The sequence below is a fragment of the Balaenoptera acutorostrata genome, chromosome 15 (assembly GCF_949987535.1).
Source record: "Balaenoptera acutorostrata chromosome 15, mBalAcu1.1, whole genome shotgun sequence".
NCBI classification, from domain to species: Eukaryota; Metazoa; Chordata; class Mammalia; order Artiodactyla; family Balaenopteridae; genus Balaenoptera; species Balaenoptera acutorostrata.
In genome coordinates this window covers 64,294,947-64,317,598 of record NC_080078.1, presented here as the reverse complement: position 1 = coordinate 64,317,598, position 22,652 = coordinate 64,294,947, and the positions used below count along the sequence as shown (strand labels likewise).

At 38.3% G+C, this 22,652-nt stretch overlaps 1 protein-coding gene across 4 annotated transcripts in view; it reads right to left on the bottom strand.

Annotated features, from left to right (window-relative positions):
• CBFA2T2 (CBFA2/RUNX1 partner transcriptional co-repressor 2) overlaps nt 1–22,652 on the bottom strand; it is a 184,341-nt gene that overhangs the window by 52,051 nt on the left and 109,638 nt on the right. For all 4 annotated transcript variants that reach the window (XM_057529429.1, XM_057529427.1, XM_057529430.1 and 1 more), the window contains one exon: nt 2,715–2,858. In XM_057529429.1, the coding sequence (XP_057385412.1) occupies nt 2,715–2,858 (144 nt within the window). The remainder of the gene's footprint in view (nt 1–2,714; nt 2,859–22,652) is intronic.

Sequence of the window (22,652 nt, the reverse complement as noted above, 5' to 3'; positions counted from 1 at the left end):
AATTAAATAAATAAATTTATATTAAAAAATATATATATAGCATTTGAACAAGATAATCAGAAAGCAGAGAGTTGTGTTAATGTGAGAAATGTTTTTTCTAGGCTATAGGTTTATTGACCTATTCCTGCAATGAGATATATATCTCTTTGACCACTCGGAATATTCATGTCCATCAAAATCAGTTTTTCCCTGCCTTGACAGTGCCAAATTCTTGGTCATTCAATACAGCATTTTCTAGATACCATATGGGACACTTCCATTCTATATTTCTGCTCAAATTATAATACATGTGATTAATTACGGTTTTCCTATTTACCTGTTGTTCTTTTTTCTTTTTTTAATAAATTTATATATTTATTTTAATTTTTATTTGCATTGGGTCTTTCTTGCTGCATGTGGGCTTTCTCTAGCTGTGGCGAGCTGGGGCTACTCTTTGTTGCGGTGTGCAGGCTTCTCATTGAGGTGGATTCTCTTGTTGCAGAGCATGGGCTCTAGGCGCGCGGGCTCAGTAGTTGTGGGGCACGGGCTTACTTGCTCCGTGGCAAGTGGGATCTTCCAGGACCAGGGATCGAACCTGTGTCCTCTGCATTGGCAGGTGGATTGTTAACCACTGCAGCACCAGGGAAGTCCCTGCCCATTGTTCTTAACAGTCATTTCTTGTAGTTTTAATTTGGAACACAACTCTAGAGCTATGTTCTTGGAGGCAAAGCGCCTTCTTCCCTGATGAATGAAATAAAATTACCTAGTGCCTAAGTGTCAATAGATTTTTCATTTAATCATATCCAGGCTTGAAAATTTAAGAAAGTAAAACTAAGTCTAAAAACATATCACCTGTATTAAGAAGCATTATTTGAGAGACTCCACTGCTCCTACTAGATTTAATAACTTTCCTTTGTGCTGCCCAAGTACATGCTTCCATTATTTTACTTACCAAATTATACTTATTTCTTTCTGTATTTATACTGCCTTGAAAAACTGTCTACTTCTTGATTGAACACACATCTGTGTATATCATAATTAGCTAAGCTGTTATGAACTGTGTATGCTGTATGTGTATGGCTCACTGCATAAAAGGTTAACAGGCTGAGAAAAAGAGGGTGTCTCTACTGTGTCTTCCAGTAAAGGACGCTAGAGCTACTGGAAAGGAAGGCTCAACACTCAACCTCAGCAATACAGAAAATCAGCTGCAATGGTGTATCATTTCTTTGTGTTCACAGAAAGGTTCATTGCCATTGGAGAGCTGCCCTCTTTTGAAGCAACCTGTAAAAATATATATCACTATGCTTTTCGCCACCTTTTCGCCACCCTGACACTTACATGGGCTGTTTTACAATTTCTTCAGTGAAAGTGTATGATCACATTTTCTGAAATAAAACATATTCATCCCTAAATAGTCAAATATGGGGGTCAAAAGGGTTGACCACACACACACACACACACACACACACACACACACACACACACACACACACACTACTGTCTATATCTTGAAATTTGAATGACATCCTGGGTTTAAATCTGTTTCACTTCAAGATAGTATCTTTATCTAAGGCTGTTTAACTTTGAGATAAAAAATACAATTTAAGAAAAAAGGATATCAAACTTCATTTCATAAACTTTGGCTCAAATTTTTACAGCTGCCAGTTACTCAATTTCAAATGTTTTGGGACAATAAATAATTAAACCTTCTTTTTTAAATTGAGGTTTTAGGACTAAATTTGTGGAGTTACAGGGTTTGGGGAAATTCAGCTTTAGTAGATACTACTAAAAATTTTTCTCATAAACAATGTATGATAGTTCAAGTTGCTCCACACATACTCACCAAAACTTGATATTCTTTTTCATTCTGAACATTCTTGTGGGTGTATGTGGTACTACATTGGGTTTTAGTTTGCATTTCCTTGGTGACTAGTAAGGCTGAACAACTTTTATTCATTGTCTAATATAATTGTTATGGACTAAACTGTATCCCACTCCCAAACTCCTATGTTGAAGTTCTGACCCCCAGTACCTCAGAATGTGATTATATTTGGAGATAGGGCCCTTAAAGGTTAAATGAAGTCATCTGCCTAGGTCCTAATCCAATATGACTGTTGTACTTATAAGAAGAGGAGGAAGCACCAAGGATGCACATGCACAAGGAAAGGCTATGAGAGGACAGAGCAAGAAGGCAGCTATCTGCAAGACAAGGAGAGAGGCTTCCGAAGAAACCAAACCGGCTGACATCTTGATCTTGGACTTCTAACCTCCAGAACTGTGAAAAAATTAATTTCTGTTATTTAAGCCACCTGGTCTTTGGTATTCTGTTACAGCAGTCCTAGTAAACTAATAAAATAATCAATTTTTTTGTAAAAAGCCTTACCATAACAGTCCTGGAGTAGTTCAATCATTTTATGAAACTTACTTTGAATCCTATTAATCAATATAATAATTAAAATTCATTATTTTAGAGCCAAAGAAATTAAAATAGATAATTACAAGCCAAAAAGTATGAAAACAAAATATTTAGACTACTAAATTTCCAAATACCTAAATCAGCTATGTACTATTCTCAGAGGGAAAAAGCAACTTAGAAAAGAAACAACCAAGATACACGTGTGTGTGTTAACAGCCATTTTGAAAATGTTGAGTAGTATATATAGAAGGCTTAATGACATTCATTTAGATCCAAATGTCACTGTGAACCACAAACCCAAGTAATTAAGAGGTCTCACATGCTGTAGGAGTGAATGACACTGGCCTAGGTCCTCCGGGATTTATTGGTGGGAGGGGTGGCATGGTGGGAGGTGAGGATCTTGACTGTATCTTCACTTCCACAGGCGATCCAGGCATTGCTGGCACCCTTTTGTCAGCACCAACTGTAGAGAATAAAAGGAATGGAAATCAGAATTTTCTATTAAATAAAAATAGTGACAACAATCTGAAATACCAACATATTTATCTAGAGGACTGAGTAGTGAAGAAGATGCTTACTTAGTATAATAGGCTGAATGGTGGCCCCCCAAAATGTGTCTACCTCTTAATTCCTTGAACTGTGAATGTTTCTTTATTTGGAAAAAATGTCCTTGAAGATATAATTAAGTTCAGGATCTTGAGGGGAGGAGATCACCCTGGATTATCTGGGTAGTTCCTAAATCCAGTATGAATGATGTCCTTATAAGAAGAGGAGAAAAGACAGACACACACACAGAGGGAAGTCTACTGCGTGAAGACAGACATAGTCCCACAGAGAGAACGCATGTGACAATGGAGGCAGAGATTGGTATGTTGCCATCTACAAACCAAGGAATGCCAAGGATTATCAGCAAACACCTGAAGCTAGGAGACAGGAGATTCTTCCTCTGAGGCCAAGAAGGAATCCACCCTGCTGATACCTTGATTTTGGACTTCTGGCCTCTTGGACTGTGAGAGAATAGTGTTGTTTTAAGCTACCCAGTTTATGGTACTTTGTTATGGCAATCCTAGGAATCCAAGACAAGGCAGCAAGGTCAAGGGATGATGTGACATGAGAGTTAACAGTGAGGAGAGTGGCTGAGAAAGGAAGAAACCAGGTTATAAATTCAGCTTATCTCAACGGCATTCTTTCTTGACTTCTTACAAATTAACTGAAGTAGTAGGGGGGAAAAAAGCTAATGTGGGACTGTCCAGACAAGTAAGCATCAACTGCATGCCATGGAAATAGAATCAGTCAGTTGTATATAAATTACTACAAATGATGAAATACATGTTTATACATATCAACTATTCTAAGTAAGAAAAATGAAGTGGAGTCAACATCTCTGATACCAGGCATGCCATTTACTATGTATATTGTCCAAAAAACAGAAAAGTAGAGCTGACCCTAAGCTAAGCACAGGCTACTTCATCTATGAGGACAATTCATAATAAGCAGCTGTTTGATAACACTCGACGGCAACAAATCCCATAAAGTCAGATTAGGCAGATTAACTTGATGTTAGAATTAGGTCTGAGCTAATATGAAGAAGACTTGATAATGAAGCGTAATGTTCTAATATCTTCAAAAAGTTATTTTTTCCCATTAAAGGGAACTTGTTACCTACTTCGTTAATAATAGGGCCAGGGCTACCATAATCACCTTTAAATTGAGCTATGTTCCTCTCAGTAATTCCAAGCTTTTCCTTTAAGTACCCTGTGTTTATTCTCCAATAACTGCTGAATTCAATGTAAAGTACAAGAAATGGAGACCAAAGGTTCAAATGAGAATGTTGAATCAAAGTTTTCCTTCACTGAGATCATAGTTATAAACACAATACATATAAAAGGATTCATGACACTGGCAACAAGGCGCATCTTTGCACATTCAAGGACACTTTCTCAAGAGGAAAACATCCCCAAATATTATTTTTATGCCTTAGTTTGCAGTGGTCACATTTTGGGAAGAGATATAATGAATATATAAAGTCAATCAGGGCAGCAATGCCCCCAAGTTACAAATCCCCTGACAAAAATGTGTAGTTCTTTGAGAGCCATGTGAGCACACTCTGCCAGCCCTTCCCATCTCTGTCCAGGACATTTTCTTTGTAAAATGGACGGTCATCCCATCTGATTAGTGAACTAATTAGCTATTGCGTTTGCCTTTTTCTTCTTGACAGTGTTTTCTCAATGCCCTTCAGAGAACAGTTGACATGTTTCCAGCTCTTCCATCTGGGACCCAGCTTTCTGGAGAGTGGGGGGAGAAAAGAAGGAAAGAACTAACAGTTGTCTTGCCCTGTTATGTGTTGTGTATAGCGTGCAACAACCTAGGGGGAGCCTTTCTTCAGACCACCTGCCTTTACAGCAAGGGCGCCAAAGGCCTGAGGAGGGCTTATCAGTGAGATGTGTTTTAGCAGTCAGCACTTGGCAGAATGAAAAACTCAAGAGCAGCCCAACTGCAAAACACTGAATTATATACCAACTGAAAGCTTAGAAACTGAGGAAAACCCAGACTCCAGAGTACGGTTTATATTAGGTTAAAACTACCTATCTCTTATTCAAGTCACTACTCACAAACCTGCAACACTAGTATCATTCCTCATGTTTCAAGCAACAACCATTGTCTAGTAGGAAAAGTATGGGTACAGAGACTGAGAGGTTTGGTGTGAATCGTCATTCTAATGACGATTTTATCACTGAATGATAAAATCTGTATGAATTTTATCAAATCACTTCACCTTTCCAGGCCTCACTTTGATATAAGTATTAAAGATAATGCCTAGGCTAGTGCTAGGTATAAAGAAGGTACTCAATAAAGAATAATGATGATTAGAAAACATGAAGACTAGTGTCAAGTCCTGATTTTATCACTTAACTAGCCTTATGACTATGTCCAAGTTAACATTAACATTTGTTCCCCAAAGAAAATGTGTATACTATCAACAATCCATGTGACCTCAGAGATACTGTATGGAATGATCCAAGAATCAACAGTTGCAAAATTACCAAGTACAATGTAAGATGATATTTTTGTTGGAAGCTGGGTGGCAAGAATGCACTTCATGATGTGAGAGCTCTATCCTGGTTTATAAACTGCCAAATCCAGCAGTTGCTCAGATGGTAAATAAGGAGTACACTCCAAAGCAGGCATTTTAACCCTCTGCTTGGTGGCCAATGCATTCCTTTATGCCATCACGTTTAAAGTGACTTCATTTCTGAATTTTTATAAAACTGAGGTTTTATAAAACATCTACCTGGATCCCTTGAAAGAACCAATGAAATTTTGAGCTCTTTTCAATTCCAGAGAAACTTGAAGTTCAAAGAGAAGAAATTTTTTTTTTCTTAAGTGTGACTTCAGCCCATAAACACCACTGCTTGAATCGTCAAAGAGACAAAGTATTCAGTCCTAGAAAATTAAATTAACCCTTAGTTTTATCAGAAAGGTTCAACTTGATGCTAAACATAGATCCTAAGGTTCAAAGTAACTGATAATTTAGTCACTCTATAACCGTGCTTTGGTTATTTTAAATATTTGGATATATACGGAAATATGACCACATGAATTTGCAGGATCACTGATGCTTCAACACCTAACAACATAAAGCCAAACAACTTGAGCTAAAGAAGAGGGACAAACATGGAAAAATATGTCTGGATAATGATTTTACCTCTTCATTGTGCAAGATGCTATGGATGTCATAAAAATAGAAAACTGATGAAAGAGAGAACAAAATAATAAACAGTTACCTGTGTGAGGGCAGTGTGATTTTTTTTCCCACATAGGAATTTGAAGAATCAAACATGAAGCAAAAGAGCAAAATTATTCTGTAGCTTTAAGAGAAAGTAATACTAAACACAAACATAAACATCCTAGGTAACTGCTACTTGAGAAGAATCTTGTATGATAAACTGCCCACAAATGAGAGCATTTACAAATCATTATGAACTGCTTTTCCATTACAGTTTTTAAAAAATTACTTTGAGGTTGACAAAGGAACAATAAATAGAAGAGGCATAAATATGAGAGAAGAAAAATGCAATTATGTGAGGGGAAGGGCTACCCACAAACAACTGGAAAGAAGGGGAACTCCCAGGGCTGCAAGTGGGAAGAATGTTTAGGTGAAAGAAGGTGAGCTTGATGTGAAGGATGCTCTATCACTTACTTGTGTGACTATGGTTTTCTTCATCTGTCTCTGAGGGTAATACTTACAACACAGGGTTATTGGGAAGGGATATGTATGTAATATACGTAATAATGGCTGGTACAATGCAGTAGACACTCTTACATGTTTACTTGAATCAGATTAACAATCTACTAGAAGGAATCATTTTATTTGGCCATTGAGATGTTTATCTATGCTAAACTCTGGGTAGAAGAAGATATGGTCAAGTGCTCCTGATTATAATCTCTGAGGAAAATAAGCTGAATATAGATCTTTCAGATGCACAGTACAGAAATACTGATCATTTCAAACAGGGTGTCCAAGAAAGCCATTACCATTTCTTTAAAACAAATCATATTCCTAACTAAGAAATAATCATGATGGTTTAAAGAGAACTATTTTGGGGGGCAGAGGCTAGGTAGATAATTCTCTTTTTTGTATGTATGTATAAGTATACATTTATGTGGTTCAAAAATCAATATATGATATAAAAAGAAATACTCCCTGCTTCTATACCTACATACCCCACCTCATACGTAATCATTTTAATCTGTTTCTTGTGTATCCATCCATTCTTTCTCTGTACAAATGAGCAAACGCAAAAATAAATTCTTATCCCACCCCCATTTATACAAAGACAGCATAATTACATTAAACTGAGCATCCCTAAGAATGGCACCATGCCTTTTGCAATGCCTCAGGAAATGGGATCTATCCCCTTATTCCCCTGAATCTGGCCAGGCCCCCTGACTTGCTCTGGCCAATATAATGTGATGGAAGTGACACAGTGCTGGTTCTATACCTGTCTCGGAACGCTAACCCTGCCATGAAAGCAAATCCAGACTAGTCTGCAGGAGGATGAGACCACATGGAGCAGAGAAGAGTTATACCAGCTAAGGCCAGCTGATCCCCAAACATGTAAGATCCTAACCTAATGAGTCTGATCTGTAGTTAACTGCTTGTAGACATATGAATCAATGAACATAAGCAAGAGCAGGAGAACTTCCCGACTCATAGATTCATAAGCCAAAAAACAAAAAAAAACTTATTGTTTTAGGCCACTAAGTTTTAGCATGGTTTCTTATAGCAACAGACCAACAGGCAACTGATCCATACCACATACAAACTATATTACTCCTTGGTTTTTTGTTTCGTTTCATAATTTTACAGTATGTCCTGAAATTCTTAATTCCACAACCTTTTTTTTTCTTTTTAACAAATGCATGATGGGGGTAAGGGATAAATTGGGACATTGGGATTGACATATACACACTACGATATACAAAAGAGAGAACTAATAAGAACTTACTGTATAGCACAGGGAACTCTACTCAGTACTCTGTAATGACCTATATGGGAACAGAATCTAAAAAAGAGTGGATATATGTATATGTATAACTGATTCACTTTGCCGTACAGCAGAAACTAACACAACATTGTAAATCAACTATACTCCAATAAAAACTAATAAAAAAAACAACAAATGCATGATAGTCCATTGTGCGGATGTACCACAGTTCATTTAAACAATTCTCTACTGATGAATTGGATTGTTTCCAATTATTTGTGGCTGAATTTTGAGGTGCTCTAGATCCCATGCTACTGACTGACCTGTGCCAGACTTTGGCAAAGAGATAAAGAAGACAGGGCCCTGAGTTACAGGAAAGAGAGATACATTTAAATGTGTACAAAATACTAAGAAAATAAAGAAGTAGAAGCATGACTTACTCATGAAGGCCAGGAATGTCTCTACAGACAATTAAGTAGTTTACTGGAAATGCTACACGGGCTTTCCAGGCAGCACATAATGACAAAAAGCATGAAGGATATACTTTGAATGGTGCCCCTAAAGTTGGGATCAGAACCAAGGGAAAAATCAGGAAAAAGATTTTCTTGACCACAATTTCTCTTTAACCACTGCCAAGAATAGGTAAATGTTCTAAATGTGTAACTGTCATATAAGAAGCATTTCCAAAATTGACTATTTTAACCTGTTAAAGATAGTGGAAAGAACATCAAAATTACTGTTGCACTTACAGGCTTATAAGGCTGGTTAAACTGATTATGGACATAGGATATGCTTAAGGATGAGCATTTCCCATCCTTGTAGCTCGGCCACAAACCTGACAACGCATCCAACTTTCTAACAACATCCAGGTTTCATATGCAGAGATGGCCAGGAATAATTGTTTACAATGACAGATAATTTATTATTCAACAAAAACTGAGGCAAAAGGACTCAAGAAATTAACAGAAAATATTTTACAAGGGACCTTGAAGACAGAGCCCAACTAAAACAAAAATAATGCTTTACTATATACTGCAATAGGGATTGAAAAACAAATTTTTCCATTCCACGTTCATAAATACATTGGAAAAATTTTTTTTAATATACAACAGGTTCTTATTAGTCATCAATTTTATACACATCAGTGTATACATGTCAATCCCAATCGCCCAATTCATCACACCACCACCACCACCCCACCGTGGCTTTCCCCGTTTGGTGTCCATATGTTTGTTCTCTACATCTGTGTCTCAATTTCTACCCTGCAAACTGGTTCATCTGTACCATTTTTCTAGGTTCCACATACATGCGTTAATATACGATATTTGTTTTTCTCTTTCTGACTTACTTCACTCTGTATGACAGTCTCTAGATCCAGCCACGTCTCAACAAATGACCCAATTTCGTTCCTTTTTATGGCTGAGTAATATTCCATTGTATATATGTACCACAACTTCTTTATCCATTCGTCTGTCGATGGGCATTTAGGTTGCTTCCATGACCTGGCTATTGTAAATAGTGTTGCAATGAACATTGGGGTGCATGTGTCTTTTTGAATTATGGTTATCTCAGGGTATATGCCCAGTAGCAAGATTGCTGGGTCATATGGTAATTCTATTTTTAGTAGTTTAAGGAACCTCCATACTGTTCTCCATAGTGGCTGTATCAATTTACATTCCCACCAACAGTGCAAGAGGGTTCCCTTTTCTCCACACCCTCTCTAGCATTTGTTGTTTGTAGATTTTCTGATGATGCCCATTCTAACTGGTGTGAGGTGATACCTCATTGTAGTTTTGATTTGCATTTCTCTAATAATTAGTGATGTTGAGCAGCTTTTCATGTGCTTCTTGGCCATCTGTATGTCTTCTTTGGAGAAATGTCTATTTAGGTCTTCTGCCCATTTTTGGATTGGGTTGTTTGTTTTTTTTAATATTGAGCTGCATGAGCTGTTTATATATTTTGGAGATTAATCCTTTGTCCGTTGATTCGTTTGCAAATATTTTCTCCCATTCTGAGGGTTGTCTTTTCGTCTTCTTTATGGTTTCCTTTGCTGTGCAAAAGCTTTGAAGTTTCATTAGGTCCCATTTGTTTATTTTTGTTTTTATTTCCATTACTCTAGGAGGTGGATCAAAAAAGATCTTGCTGTGATTTATGTCAAAGAGTGTTCTTCCTATGTTTTCCTCTAAGAGTTTTATAGTGTCCGGTCTTACATTTAGGTCTCTAATCCATTTTGAGTTTATTTTTGTGTATGGTGTTAGGGAGTGTTCTAATTTCATTCTTTTACATGTAGCTGTCCAGTTCTCCCACCACCACTTATTGAACAGACTGTCTTTTCTCCATTGTATATCCTTACCTCCTTTGTTATAGATTAGTTGACCATAGGTCCGTGGGTTTATCTCTGGGCTTTCTATCTTGTTCCATTGATCTATGTTTCTGTTTCTGTGCCAGTACCATATTGTCTTGATTACTGTATCTTTGTAGTATAGTCTGAAGTCAGGGAGTCTGATTCCTCCAGCTCCGTTTTCTTCCCTGAAGACTGCTTTGGCTATTCGGGGTCTTTTGTGTCTCCATACAAAAATTTTTTTTTTTTAATAAATTTATTTATTTATTTATTTTTGGCTGCGTTGTGTCTTTGTTGCTGCGTGCGGGCTTTCTCTAGTTGCAGCAAGCGGGGGCTACTCTTCGTTTTGGTGTGTGGGCTCCTCACTGTGGTGGCTTCTCTTGTTGCAGAGCATGGGCTCTAGGCGCGCGGGATTCAGTAGTTGTGGCTCATAGGCTTTCTTAGAGCACAGGCTCAGTAACTGTGGAGCACGAGCTTAGTTGCTCTGCGGCATGTGGGATCTTCCCAGACAAGGCTCGAACCCATGTCCCCTGCATTAGCAGGCGGATTCTTAACCACTGTGCCAACAGGAGTCCTCCATACAAATTTTAAGACTTTTTGTTCTAGTTCCATAAAAATTGCCATTGGTAGTTTGATAGGGATTGCATTGACTCTGTAGATTGCTTTGGGTAGTGTAGTCATTTTCACAGTATTGATACTTCCAATCCAAGAACATGGTATATCTCTCCATCTGTTGGTATCATCTTTAATTTCTTTCATCAATGTCCTATAGTTTTCTGCATACAGGTCTTTTGTCTCCCTAGGTAGGTTTCTTCCTAGGTATTTTATTCTTTTTGTTGCAATGGTAAATGGGAGTGTTTCCATAATTTCTCTTTCAGATTTTTCATCATTAGTGTATAGGAATGCAAGAGATTTCTGTGCATTAATTTTGTATCCTGCAACTTCACGAAATTCATTGATTAGCTCTAATAGTTTTCTGGTGGCATCCTTAAGATTCTCTATGTATAGTATCATGTCATCTGCAAACAGTGACAGTTTTACTTCTTCTTTTCCAATTTGTATTCCTTTTATTTCTTTTTCTTCTCTGATTGCCATGGCTAGCACTTCGAAAACTATGTTGAATATTAGTGGTGAGAGTGGACATCGTTGTCTTGTTCCTGATCTTAGAGGAAATGCTTTCAGTTTTTCACCATTGAGAATGATGTTTGCTATGGGTTTCTTGTATATGGCCTTTATTATGTTGAAGTAGGTTCCCTCTTTGCCCACTTTCTGGAGTGTTTTTATCATAAATGGTGATGAACTTTGTCAAAAGCTTCTTCTGCATCTACTGAGGTGATCATATGGTTTTTATTCTTCAATTTGTTAATATAGCGGATCACATTGATTGATTTGCGTATATTGAAGAATCCTTGCATCCCTGGGATAAATCCCACTTGATCTTGGTGTATGATCCTTTTAATGTGTTGTTGGATTCTGTTTGCTAGTCTTTTGTTGAGGATTTTTGCATCTATATTTATCAGTGATATTGGTCTGTAATTTTCTTTTTTTGTAGTGTCTTTGTCTGGTTTTGGTATCAGGGTGATGGTGGCCTCATAGAATGAGTTTGGGAGTGTTCCCTCCTCTGCAATTTTATGGAAGAATTTGAGAAGGATGGGTGTTAGCTCTTCTCTAAATGTTTGATAGAATTCACCTGTGAAGCCATCTGGTCCTGGAGTTTTGTTTGTTGGAAGATTTTTAATCACAGTTTCAATTTCATTACTTGTGATTGGTCTGTTCATATTTTCTATTTCTTCCTGGTTCAGTCTTGGAAGGTTATACCTTTCTAAGAATTTGTCCATTTCTTCCAGGTTGTCCATTTTATTGGCATAGAGTTGCTTGTAGTAGTCCCTTAGGATGCTTTGTATTTCTGTGGTGTCTGTTGTAACTTCTCCTTTTTCATTTCTTATTTTATTGATTTGAGTCCTCTTCCCCTTTTTCTTGATGAGTCAGGCTAATGGTTTATCAATTTTGTTTATCTTCTCCAAGAACCAGCTTTTAGTTTTATTGATCTTTGCTATTGTTTTCTTTGTTTCTATTTCATTTATTTCTGCTCTGATCTTTATGATTTCTTTCCTTCTGCTAACTTTGGGTTTTGTTTGTTCTTCTTTCTCTAGTTCCTTTAGGTGTAAGGTTAGATTGTTTACTCGAGATTTTTCTTGTTTCTTGAGGTAGGCTTGTATAGCTATAAACTTCCCTCTTAGAACTGCTTTTGCTGCATCCCATGGGTTTTGGATCGTTGTGTTTTCATTGTCATTTGTCTCTAAGTATTTTTGGATTTCCTCTTTGGTTTCTTCAGTGATTTCTTGGGTATTTAGTAACGTATTGTTTAGCCTCCATGTGTTTGTGTTTTTTACGGTTTTTTCCCTGTAATTCATTTCTAATCTCATAGCGTTGTGGTCAGAAAAGATGCTGGATATTACTTCAATTTTCTTAAATTTACTGAGGCTTGATTTGTGACCCAAGATGTGATCGATCCTGGAGAATGTTCCATGTGCACTTGAAAAGAAAGTGTAATCTGCTGTTTTTGGATGGAATGTCCTATAAATATCAATTAAATCTATCTGGTCTATTGTGTCATTTAAAGCTTCTGTTTCCTTATTTATTTTCATTTTGGATGATCTGTCCGTTGGTGTAAGTGAAGTGTTAAAGTCCCCCACTATTATTGTGTTACTGTCGATTTCCTCTTTTATAGCTGTTAGCAGTTGCCTTATGTATTGAGGTGCTCCTATGTTGGGTGCATATATATTTATAATTGTTATATCTTCTTCTTGGATTGATCCCTTGATCATTATGTAGTGTCCTTCTTTGTCCCTTGTAATATTCTTTATTTTATTTTATTTTATTTTTAATTAATTAATTTATTTATTTTTGGCTGTGCTGGGTCTTCGTTTCTGCGCGAGGGCTTTCTCTAGTTGTGGCAAGTGGGGTCCACTCTTCATCGCGGTGCGCGGGCCTCTCACTGTCGCGGCCTCTCCGGTTGTGGAGCACAGGCTCCAGATGCGCAGGCTCAGTAGTTGTGGCTCACGGGCCTAGTTGCTCCACGGCATGTGGGATCTTCCCAGACCAGGGCTCGAACCCGTGTCCCCTGCATTGGCAGGCGGATTCTCAACCACTGTGCCACCAGGGAAGCCCACATTCTTTATTTTAAAGTCTATTTTATCTGATATGAGTATTGCTACTCCAGCTTTCTTTTGATTTCCATTTGCATGGAATATCTTTTTACAGCCCCTCACTGTCAGTCTGTGTGTGTCCCTAGGTCTGAAGTGGGTCTCTTATAAACAGCATATATATGGGTCTTGTTTTTGTAACCATTCAGCAAGCCTGTGTCTTTTGGTTGGAGCATTTAATCCATTCACGTTTAAGGTAATTATCCATATGTATGTTCCTATGAGCATTTTCTTAATTGTTTTGGGGTTTTTTTTTTTAAACTTTGGGTTTATTTATTTATTTATTTATTTATTTTTATGGCTGTGCTGGGTCTTTGTTTCTGTGCGAGGGCTTTCTCTAGTTGCGGCAAGTGGGGGCCCCTCTTCATCGCGGTGTGCGGGCCTCTCATTATCGCGGCCTCTCTTGTTGCGGAGCACAGGCTCCAGACGTGCAGGCTTAGTAATTGTGGCTCACGGGCCTAGTTGCTCCACGGCATGTGGGATCTTCCCAGACCAGGGCTCGAACCCGTGTCCCCTGCATTGGCAGGCAGATTCTCAACCACTGCGCCACCAGGGAAGCCCCTGGGTTTGTTTTTGTAGGTCCTTTTCTTCTCTTGTGTTTCCCACTTAGAGAAGTTCCTTTAGCATTTGTTGTAGAGCTGGTTTGGTGGTGCTGAATTCTCTTAGCTTTTGCTTGTCTGTAAAGCTTTTGATTTCTCCATCGAATCTGAATGAGATCCTTGCCGGGTAGAGTACTCTTGGTTGTGTTTCTTCCCTTTCATCACTTTAAGTATATCATGCCACTCCCTTCTGGCTTGTAGAGTTTCTGCTGAGAAACAGCTGTTACCCTTATGGGAGTTCCCTTGTATGTTATTTGTTGTTTCTCTCTTGGTGCTTTCAATAATTTTTCTTCGTCTTTAATTTTTGCCAATTTGATTACTATGTGTCTTGGCATGTTTCTCCTTGCATTTATCCTGTATGGGATGCTCTGTGCTTCCTGGACTTGGGTGGCTATTTCCTTTCCCGTGTTTGGGAAGTTTTCGACCATAATCTCTTCAGATATTTTCTCTGGTCCTTCCTCTCTCTCTTCTCCTTCTGGCACCCCTATAATGTGAATGTTGTTGCGTTTAATGTTGTCCCAGAGGTCTCTTAGGCTGTCTTCGTTTCTTTTCATTCTTTTTTCTTTAGTCTGTTCCACAGCAGTGAATTCCCCCATTCTGTCTTCCAGGTCACTTATCCGTTCTTCTGCCTCAGTTTTTCTGCTATTGATTTCTTCTAGTGTAGTTTTCATTTCAGTCATTGTATTGTTCATCTCTGTTTATGTGTTCTTTAATTCTTCTAGGTCTTTGTTAAACATTTCTTGCATCTTCTCGATCTTTGCCTCCATTCTTTTTCCGAGGTCCTGGATCATCTTCACTATCATTATTCTGAATTCTTTTTCTGGAACGTCGCCTATCTCCACTTCATTTATTTGTTTTTCTGGGGTTTTATCTTGTTCCTTCATCTGGTACGTAGCCCTCTGCCTTTTCATCTTGTCTGTGTTTCTGTGAATGTGGTTTTTGTTCCACAGGCTGCAGGATTGTAGTTCTTCTTGCTTCTGCTGTCTGCCCTCTGGTGGATGAGGCTATCTAAGAAGCTTGATGGGAGGGACAGCTGGTGGGTAGAGCTGACTGTTGCTCTGGTGGGCAGAGCTCAGTAAAACTTTAATCCTCTTGACTGCTGATGGGTGGGGTTGGGTTACCTCCCTGTTGGTTGTTTGGCCTGAGGCAACCCAACACTGGAGCCTACCTGGGCTCTTTGGTGGGGCAAATGACAGACTGTGGGAGGGCTCTCGCCAAGGAGTACTTCCCAGAACTTCTGCTGCCAGTGTCCTTGTCCCAGCGGTGAAACAGAGCCACCCTCGCCTCTGCAGGAGACCCTCCAACACTAGCAGGTAGGTCTGGTTCAGTCTCCCCCCGGGGTCACTGCTCCTTCCCCTGGGTCCCAGTGCACACACTACTTTGTGTGTGCCCTCCAAGAGTGGGGTCTCTGTTTCCCCCAGTCCTGTTGAAGTCCTGCAGTCAAATCCCACTAGCCTTCAAAGTCTGATTCTCTAGGAATTCCTCCTCCCGTTGCCGGACCCCCAGGTTGGGAAGCCTGACGTGGGGCTCAGAACCTTCACTCCAGTGGGTGGACTTCCGTGGTATAAGTGTTCTCCGGTCTGTGAGTCACCCACCCAGCAGTTATGGGATTTGATTTTACTGTGATTGCGCCCCTCCTACTGTCTCATTGTGGATTCTCCTTTGTCTTTGGGTGTGACGTATCTTTTTTGGTGAGTTCCAGGGTCTTCCTGTCAATGATTGTCCAGCAGCTAGTTGTGATTCTGGTGTTCTCACAGGAGGGAGTGAGAGCACGTCCTTCTACTCCGCCATCTTGGTTCAGGCCGCTACATTGGATAATTAATTTATCTAATACATTCCTACAGCTCAGGGATCAGCAAACTTTTTCTGCAAAGGGCAAGATAGTAAATATTTTTGGCATTTTGGGCCATATGGTCTCTGTCACAAGTATTCGACTCTGCTGTGGTGGTACAGTAGACAATACACAAAGAACTGGGCTGTGTTCCAATAAAACTTTATTTGCAAAACCAGGCAGTGGGCCATCGTTTCCCAACCTCTGCTATGATTGATTAAAAAACTGTAAAAATTCAACCATCTAATTCTTAGTTTACTTTTTCTTCTATGCCTATAAAACATTTTTTTTTAACCCACATCCACTGAAGTGGTTCATCTGAATAAAGTTTTTGTTTTCTTAAGACTGTATATAAAGAGACTTCTACTTATTGACCTTGAAAGAAAATAACATATGAAAATTACCCTAAAACAGAAAAAAATTATTTAAAGACAGAACACTAACAACACGAAGTCAGAGCTAAGGAGTTGCAAATAGGAGGCTAGTTACCTGATGTTCTTCCAAAAATCAGACAGACCTAAAAGGAGAACCTCAAAGATGACCAGCATACCTGTGAAGGATCACTGGCTTCATGATTATGCTTATCTCCTCCTCAGTCATCTCTCTTTCCTGTATCTTCTACGGGTGCCATCTGACACCAGACACAGAGATAACCCAGAATATATAAGTAACTCTAACAACTTGATAATAACAAACAATCCAATTTTAAGAATGCACAGAAAGATTTAAAGGGACAATTCCCAAATGATATACAAATGACTGATCTTGCTACTGGGCATATACCCTGAGATAACCATAATTCAAAAAGACACATGCACCCCAATGTTCATTGCAACACTATTTACAATAGCCAGGTCATGGAAGCAACCTAAATGCCCATCAACAGACGAATGGATAAAGAAGTTGTGGTACATATATACAATGGAATATTACTCAGCCATAAAAAGGAACGAAATTGAGTCATTTGTTGAGACGTGGATGGATCTAGAGACTGTCATACAGAGTGGAGTAAGTCAGAAAGAGAAAAACAAATATCGTATATTAATGCATGTATGTGGAACCTAGAAAAATGGTACAGATGAGCCAGTTTGCAGGGCAGAAGTTGAGACACAGATGTAGAGAATGGACATATGGACACCAAGGGGGGAAAACTGCGGTGAGGTGGGGATGGTGGTGTGCTGAATTGGGCGATTGGGATTGACATGTATACACTGATGTGTATAAAACTGATGCCTAATAAGAACCTGCAGTATAAAAAAACAAACAAAACAACTAATACTAAACTTTCATTGGGTTATTTGTATGGAAATATGTTAATATAAATGTTTCAGACATTACATGAAATTTCTAAAAATCTTATATTTGTATTTGTATGGAAATATGTATGGAAATATGTTAATATAAATGTTTCAGACATTACATGAAATTTCTAAAAATCTTAAAAAAAAATATTGTAAATCAACTATACTCAAATAAAAATTAATTTTTAAAAATCCTCCCTCCCAAAACCCCACCTTAAAATCACCTCTATAATTACAGAAAAGCATTCACTAAAACCCAATTCCACTCATGAGCGTGAATAAAACTAGAAATAGAAGATCAATTCCTTAACTTGATAAAGGGTCTCCTCTAAAAACCCATATACTTATTGGTGAAATATTGTAAGCAATGCCTTTCAACTCCAAAAGATAAAGATGTCTAGTATCAATGCTTCTATTCAATATTTACTCAAGAGTCAAGCCATAGCAGCAGGACAGTTAACCAACCGTAATGGGTACAAGGATTGGAAAGAAAGAAATAAAATTATCCTTTTGTACACACAAGATGACTTTCTATATAGAACCAAGAGACTCTACCACCCAATAGTAGAATTAACATGCAGGTTCAGCAAGGTTGCTAGATAAAAGTCCAATATTTTAAAAATTAATTACATTCCTATACACCAGCAAATAAACAGTAATTTCAAAAAGATATGAATATACAACAAAAAGTATAAACCACCTAGGAATAAACCTAACACAAGATATATAAAACCTTTATAAAGAACATAAGTAGACTGAAAGACATAAAAGGAGACAAATAATTGGAAAGATCTATCGTGCTTATGGATGGGAAGACTTACTATCACTAATATTTTCTCTTCATTTTAATGTATAAATTCAATACAATTCTTATTACATGCCAGCAAGACTTTTGGTGTAACCTGATGAGCAATTACTAAAATTTACATATAAGAGAAACATGTTAAATGTCCAGCAATAGAGAATAGATGACTGCGGCTAATTCAGAAATGAAACAGTCAATAGTGTTAAAATAAGAGAACCAGAGCTCTATGTATCGAAAAGATAAATCCCAAAACAATGTAAAAATATTTGGTAAAAAGAGTATGTTGCAGGAAAAATATGGATAGTATGATACTTCCATTAAAACCATTTTTAAATTTATATATGATAAGGGATTGATTTACATATGATACATTTACATACATATATGTAGTAAAATATTTTGCAAAAGCAAGGGAATAATAAACATCAAATTTAGGATACTGACTAATGCAAAGGGAAGGAAAGGAATGGAATCAGGCAGAGTCACAAATTGTAGTTCTAACATTTCACTTCGTTAAGAGATCTGAAGCAAATTATAAGACAAAACATTAAAATTTGACAAAGCTAAGGGTGGGTACATGAGTGTTTGTTATAGTGTGCTTTTTTCTTACTTTGCAAACTTGAAATATTTCCTAAGAAAAGAAAGATCACTAGCTGCGATGGGGAAAATGGTGAGATCATAATGCAGGAAGAGACTACCTACAAGGTTATTATAGTGGGAGATGATTGTGGCCTTAGATAGGAGTAGCAATAGGAATGGAAAAATAGGGATAAATTTCAAAAATAATTACAGTTACAATAAATAGGACTTGTTGACTGATTAGACAAATATCATATGATAGCACTTATATGTGGAATCTAAAATATGACACAAATGAACTTATTTATGAAACAGAAACAGACTCACAGACATAGAGAACAGACTTGTGGTTGCCAAGGGGGAAGGAATGAGGAGGAGGGATGGATTGGGAGTTTGGGATTAGCAGGTGCAAACTATTATATAGAGAACGGATAAACAACAAGGTCCTACTGTACAGCACAGGGAACTATATTCAGTATCCTATAATAAACCATAATGGAAAAGAATATGAAAAAATATATATGTATAACTGAATCACTTTGCTGTACACCAGAAACTAACACATTGTAATTCAACTATACTTCAATAGAAAATAAATTTAAAAAAGGATACTGACGGGACTTCCCTGGTGGTCCACTGGTTAAGAATCCGCCTTCCAATGCAGGGGACGCGGGTTCGATCCCTGGTCGGGGAACTATGATCCCACACGCTGCGGGGCAACTAAGGCCACATGCCACAACTAGAGAGAAGCCTGCGTGCCACAACTAGAAAGAAACCTGCACGCCGCAACGAAGAGCCAGCGTGCCGCTACTAAGACCTGAGGCAGCCAAATAAATAAATATTTAAACAAACAAAACCTAACAACTGAGCTCAATACATATTTCTTTAAAAAAAAAAGGATAATGACTATTTATACACTAAATATTTGTTCATACTTTGATAGTTTATTCAGATCCTCTTCTTCAAGCTACTAATCAGTTTCTTTGGATTAGTCATAAAGTCAAAGATTTATAACATGTTTACAAGCTCCTCACTCTCACTATTTCCCACGTTCTGCAATTTGTCCATACTGTTTCACAGAACATTCTGCTTTGCATTTCTCTGCTGATGTTTTCAGCTCCCAGTTCTGGAGAGCTAGGCTCAGTTACCCATGTCCACCTTCTATCTATCAAAGCCTTTTTAGGACAATACCATTCACAGGGAAAATATGAGTAAGACAACAAAGGAGGACAGAAAAAAGAACATGGCAAGAAAGGTGTTACTTTCCTACACTGGAATATGAAAAAGAGTATAGCTGATTTTTATGGACCTGCTCTTTTTGGTATACTAGTTTGGCTGTCGTAACAAAGTATCATAGACTAGGTGGCTTAAATAACAGAGATTTATTTTCTCACAATTCTGGAAGCTAGAAGTCTGAGGTGTTGTCAGGGTTGGTTTCTTCTGGAGCCTTTCTTGTTGACTAGTAAGTAGCTTTCTTCTCCCTGTGTCTTCACATGGTCTTCCCCTCTGAAGATACCTGTGTCCAAATTCCCTTTGTATAAGAACATCAGTCATATTGGATTAGGGCCAACCCTAGTGACCTCAGTTGAACTTACCTCCTTACCTTTAAGGATTACCTCCTTAAAGACCCTACCTCCGAATTCATTCACATTCTGAAGTACTGAGGGTTAGGACTTCAACATATAGATTTTTAGGGGACATAATTCTGCCCTATAATAGTGAAGATGGGAAGGGATGAAAAACATACTTAGGTTAAGGAGGTTGAGCAGCTTTTCCTGAACCGAATTTTAGTATTCTCTCATTCATTCATTTGAAAATAGTTGAATATCTACAAGGTATCCTACTGCTGAGGATAGAGCTCAAGGAGTAATTCTGAGGTTTTTAGCCTGAGCAACTGCAAGGATGGCATTGCTATTTACTGAGATGGGGGAAAATGTGAAAGATGGGGGGTGGGGGGTATAGTTTGAGATAAGGACAAAGTTTGAAATGCCTAGTAGATATTCAAATGGGGATGCTACACAGGCAGCTGAATATAAAAGTCTGAAGATGAGGCCTGTGGTGGGAAAGTTGTCAATTGATGATACATAGATGCTATTTAAAGCTTGAAACTGGATATATTAGAGGAAGTGAGTATAGAGTAGAGGTTCACGGACTGATCTTTAAGTACTCTAATTTGGGGGATCACACAAGATAAGAAGAAACTAAAAAAGGAGACTGGGGCTTCCCTGGTGGCGCAGTGGTTGAGAATCTGCCTGCCAACGCAGGGGACACAGGTTCAAGCCCTCGTCTGGGAAGATGCCACATGCCGTGGAGCAACTAGGCCCGTGAGCCACAACTACTGAGCCTGCGCGTCTGGAGCCTGTGCTCCGCTACGAGAGGCCGCGACAGTGAGAGGCCTGCACACCGCGATGAAGAGTGGCCCCCGCTCACCACAACTAGAGAAAGCCCTCGCACAGAAACGAAGACCCAACACAGCAAAAATTAATTAATTAATTAATTAATTAATTTAAAAAAAATAAATTTATAAAAAAGGAGACTGAAAACGAGCAGCACTATGTCAAGTCGTTACAATATGCAGTACACCTTAAACTTATACAGAGCTGTATGTTGACTATATTTCAATAAAAATGAAAGGAGGGACTTCCCTGGTGGTGCAGTGGTTAAGAATCTGCCTGCCAATGCAGGGACACGGGTTCGAGCCCTGGACCAGGAAGATCCCACATGCCACGGAGCAACTAAGCCCGTGCCCCACAACTACTGAGTGTGCACTCTAGAGCCCATGAGCCACAACTACTGAGCCTGAGAGCCACAACTACTGAAGCCCATGCGCCTAGAGCCCATGCTCCGCAACAAGAGAAGCCACTGCAATGAGAAGCCCGCGCACCACAACGAAGAATAGTCCCGCTTGCCGCAACTAGAGAAAGCCTGCATGCAGCAATGAAGACCCAACACAGCTAAAAATAAATAAATAAATAAATAAATTATTTTTAAAAAGAGAAGAAAATAAAGAAAAAAAGAAAGAAAATGAGCAGCCAGGGAAATTGGAAAAAAACAGAAGCCAAGTAAAGAGTATAATCTTCCAAACTGTAGGCATTGTGAATTTCAAGATTAAATATACAATTATTCATATAGGAATACATTCTAGCTGTTTAGGTTATTATAGAGATTAGACCTATGATTAAGAAAATACCTCTCAATAAACAAGTGGAACCTTATCAAACTTACAAGCTTTTCCACAGCAAAAGAAACCATAAACAAAACAAAAAGACAACCTACAGAATGGGAGAAAATATTTGCAAATGATGCAACCGACAAGGGATTAATTTCCAAAATAGACAAACAGCTCATACAACTTGACAACAAAAAAAACAAACAACCCAACCGAAAAATGGGCAGAAGACCTAAAGAGACATTCTCCAAAGAAGAAATACAGATGGCCAATAGGTATATGAGAAGATGCTCAACATTGCTAATTATTAGAGAAATGCAAATCAAAACTACGATGAGGTATCACCTCACACCGGTCAGAATGGCCATCATTAAAAAGTCTACAAATAACAGATGCTGGAGAGGGTGTGGAGAAAAGGGAACCCTCCTACACTGTTGGTGGGAATGTAAATTGGTGCAGCCACTGTGGAGAACAGTATGGAGGTTCCTCAGAAAACTAAAAATAGAATTACCAAATGATCCAGCAATCCCACTCCTGGGCATATATCCAGACAAAACTATAATTCAAAAAGATACATGCACCCCTATGCCCACAGCAGCACTATTCACAATAGCCAAGACATGGAAACAACCTAAATGTCCACTGACAGATGAATGGATAAAGAAGATGTGGTACATATATACAGTGGAATACTACTCAGCCATAAAAAAAGAACCAAATAATGCCATTTGCTGCAACATGGATGCAACTAGAGATTATCATACTAAGTGAAGTAAGTCAGAAAGAGAAAGACAAATACCATATGATATCACTTACATGTGGAATCTGAAATATAACACAAATGAACCTATCTATGAAACAGAATCAGGGACATAGAGAATAGACTGGTGGTTGCCAAGGGGGAAGGGGTTGGGAGAGGGCTGGATTGGGAATTTGA